At 41.8% G+C, this 3,899-nt stretch overlaps 1 protein-coding gene across 1 annotated transcript in view; it reads left to right on the top strand.

The window, feature by feature from the left end:
- Nucleotides 1–2,680: 2,680 nt before the first annotated feature.
- Nucleotides 2,681–3,899, top strand: part of LOC140937712 (uncharacterized) — a 9,061-nt gene continuing 7,842 nt past the window's right edge. The window contains exons 1-4 of the mRNA XM_073387276.1: nucleotides 2,681–2,783; nucleotides 3,016–3,120; nucleotides 3,205–3,474; nucleotides 3,871–3,899. The exon at nucleotides 3,871–3,899 is cut by the window's right edge and continues 103 nt beyond it. Coding sequence (XP_073243377.1) covers nucleotides 3,021–3,120; nucleotides 3,205–3,474; nucleotides 3,871–3,899 — 399 coding nt within the window. The 5' untranslated portion in view covers nucleotides 2,681–2,783; nucleotides 3,016–3,020. The remainder of the gene's footprint in view (nucleotides 2,784–3,015; nucleotides 3,121–3,204; nucleotides 3,475–3,870) is intronic.

The following is a 3,899-nucleotide window of genomic DNA, read 5'->3' as shown; positions in this document are numbered from 1 at the left end:
CGCATTTCGCGCTCTCCTCTATCATGCGAAAAACGAAGCGCCCGAGGAGGAGGCTGTGGAAATGTCTCAACAGTTTTATCCGGGGTTGTAGATGTCTCGGTCAGAAAGTTGGACTGATTTCAATTTCAACTCTCAGTGAGTTGCAGAGGATTCTTTTCAGCGTGGTTTTTAGCATGTATGAAGCGTTCGCGCCGCTTACATTCTCGTAGCTTTATTATTTACGTACAGTGACCCGCCATATGTAAGGCAGTCCAAAAGAGTCTTGGATTCTGGAATCCACGCTGTGGATTAATCCGGACTCCTTGTCACTGGATTTTGGACGACGATTCCAATCGCTAGCGGGATTGCGGACAGCTTGATCTCGATTCCGGATTCCAAACCGGGATTCCAGAATCCACAAGCAAAAATTTCCCGGATTCCGGATCACGCAAGCAAAGATTTCTCGGATTCCGGATCCCAAAGCAAAGATACTGGAATCCGGATTACCTTACATGGTGTGAAGTGAGGCAGTCTGTTAACCAGCTCCTCGTTCAGATGGTCCGAGTTAATCTGTCGGATCGTCAATCAGCTGATCAGTCATTCCCCACTGTAAGTCAGTTATGCAGACGGACAGTTAGTTGGTCTGTCTATCAATCAGTTTTGTCAGTCAAAGTTCCCCTGAGAGTCAGCTAGACAGGATTTCAATGTTCATATCCGTGCAATTTCATGATGACCAGGGAAACAAATATTATTTTATTCTAGTGCGCATTTTAAACGTTATCTTTGAACATTTCAGGGTGATGTAGTATTTCAAGAAAGTGAAAATGCCTCGTTGCTGGTGCATGTGTCCGCAAATGATGAAGAGGTTGAACGAGTCAGAGTTGAATATAACCTCGTTAATGAAGGGTCTATTGTAGATATACAAGTGGTAAGACATATATAACTCTTGGGTCAAGTTGTGACTAAACAAATTTCAGTGAAACGTCTGGCAAAACCTTAGATAAAAAAGGAATAGAGAGAGGGGAGGGGCGAAAAAAGTTTTTCGTGCTGATTTCGCCTTTGTCTCACCGCAAAAGTAAAGTTAAGTAAGTGCCTTGGAATTCAGTTCTGAAAGTTCGTATTTGGACCGTGGCTTCCCTCTACTCCGTTCCACACCGTGACTGATACCAAAAACATGTGCCACACGAGGAGAGCGTCGCAAATACACACATTTAGCTGGGTAAACAAACTATTCAAGCTCACAAACCTTATGAGCCAGTGGGACTGTGGGAGACGTACAGGGAAAAACGAATCCAAGCCAACATAATCAACTCCCACACTTGCATTTCAGTTAAACCTTAAAAACACAGCACTGAGACTAAGTACTCAGTAGTGACTCAGTAATAAGATCACTTTTTTTCGCAGTACAGTCCAGTTTGGATAATTAAGAAGGAGAGTATGATTACACTGATCTTTCCCACATATCCTGACATTTACGCAGGATATTAGTGCTGTATTTACGATATCACTTTAGGGACCACATTTGTTTTTGTTATTCTGGTGATAAAATGATACTTAAAACTGTTTTTAGTTTTTAGGTACCAATTGTATGCCTCAAATACCTTAATTCAAGTCAAACACATTCAATTCTCTGTAATTCTCACCAAAAGCAGGAAACTTCAATACGAAGAGGCTATAATAACTGTGTATTTTCTCTATTACTTATTTAGTTCATTGTACCTGAAACAACATTAAACTGGCCGCTAATTGGAGGACTCGTAGGTGCTGGACTCTTTGTTTTAGTCATAATCGTTATCGTTGTCATGGTAATTAGAAAGCGGAAGGGACAGCCTCAGTTCGAAGAGAAACTGGAACTTAGAAACCGTGGACAAGTTGTGGCTGGTTAGTCCGATCAACCTTGTTTCCAGGGCCTCTCATTTTCCCTTCCTCCAAAGCGAGTCAGGGGTTATCCACACTTGGTGCCCGGGGACCAGTGTCTGGCTACCGGCACAAAATCGTGTTGTTTTACGCTTTGAGTACCCTATCTGTGACTGTGTACATAGTTACTCCATTTCGCACTGTCAGACGCCATTTTTAACGACGTACTAAGCAGTGGATTGCCTCAGTCCTTACAAAAACGGTGTATACAGGGACCTGGTGCCCACTCTTGTGCTCGAGTGCAAGCTCTCGACCTTGTAATCGGGCACTGGCACAGTAAAAATGGGTGCTTAAAAAAAGGGTGTGTTCACATTAGTTTCCAGCGACCTCCGTGCTCGGACACCAAGTCTGAACGCTGCATAAGGTACGGAAAAACAGGCAACAATAAACGAGCAACTTGTTTTGAAACATTGCTGCAAAACCAGTAAAAAAGCGATGTTGCGCGTTTTACCACGCATGTTCAAACCTGTTAGCAACCTAATTTGTCGCAAAACAGGTTTTATGTGGGTGGTAAAACGCACAACATCGTTATTTAACTCGTTTTGCAGCAATGTTGCAAAAGAAGTTGCACGTTTTTTGTTGCCCGTTTTTCCGTACCTTTACGGACTCCAGAGAAGGGTAAGAAGAGAGACTTTAGGAGTGAGCATGTGTTCTCCTTTTTTCCTTTATCAACTACCAAGTTTTTCTCTATTAGATTAAAATACTCACGCAACAGCTTCAATCTCAACAGGACCTCACTCTTTTAAACTTATGTCTTGTTGTGTATTTTCTTTAACAAGGAAAAGCCGCTTTCTTTGAAAAGCACGACAATGATGAGGTTTCAAGCCCTGACGGAAAACCCGCTACACTATGTCGGCGTCCAAAACAGCTCACCCCTCTAATTGAGAGTAAGTTATCAACGGACGTTAACTTAATCTTCATCGTTAACGTTTAGCCATACAAATATCTACTTGCGAATCGAAGTTTTCTGTCTTCTCTCTCTGACCTGAGTTTATTATAGGTGTTCTTGGGAGAAACTTTCCTTTTATTTCCTACACAGTGTATAGTGTATTAGTTTCATCAGTCAAATCTGAGGTACAACCTACTATGACATGTTCTTTTCATCTTCTTTCATCGAAGGAAAAATGGCAAACTTTGAAAGTCCAAATCCAAAGGATGAAACTGACAGTAAAGTGAACGATAATGGCAAAAAGGAAGACTCCTTAAATGGTCAGCAAGCTAAAGGTATTTCAGCATACTCAGCACCGATCAAAAGAAATGGCTTTGATTATTTTAAAACCTTAGAATTTCCTCTGTTTTATTCGACAGACAGACATGGCCACTCTCCAAATCTTCCTCGTCCTGGGAATCCTCGACCCCAGACTTCCAACTTTTTTTCTGCGCGTGCAGCCTTCTTGGTGGTCACCTTGATTGCAGTTGCCTTGGCAACAAGCAAAGCCCCTACGGTCAAAATCGTGATTAGTGTACCGGCAAGTTTTGTGAAAAATGGTTCAAAGATTTTCTTTAATGAAGATTTCCACGGAAAGCTGTTACTGTCTGAGGGATTCAAACCGAGAAAACAGAATTTTCAACAGTTTGGTAAGTGGTGATGTAGTAATGAAAATATGAAAAACATACATAGAAACAGCGGTGAATATTCAACTGAAAAACGAAGCTTTTTCAGTTGCGAAAAGAAAGCCTGAAACAACCTCGATCCCGGGGTTCCCACTTTTGCTCCCTTGAACGTCCTGGGGACCAGGTTGAACCTGAAAAAATTTTCAGGCTTGTCTGGAATTTGTACCCCTTGACCCCTGCTATACAAGAGCAACGCTCTAATAATTCAGCCAACAAACCCAACTGGGTGCAGGTCAATGACATTGAGTTAGTTCGTTATAAACCATGGAAAGGTAAGTGGAGACATAAATTCAAATAAATTAAAACTCGCTAACACTAGGCTTGTTTGGATTAATCGACTGTTTGTTTGGTTTTGTTTAGCTGTATCGCAGGCGTCCAACAAAGTGTCT

The sequence above is a fragment of the Porites lutea genome, chromosome 5, assembly GCF_958299795.1.
Source record: "Porites lutea chromosome 5, jaPorLute2.1, whole genome shotgun sequence".
In the NCBI taxonomy this organism is placed as follows: Eukaryota; Metazoa; Cnidaria; class Anthozoa; order Scleractinia; family Poritidae; genus Porites; species Porites lutea.
Note: the sequence above shows the minus strand (reverse complement) of the source record. Positions and strands in the feature narration are given on the sequence as shown.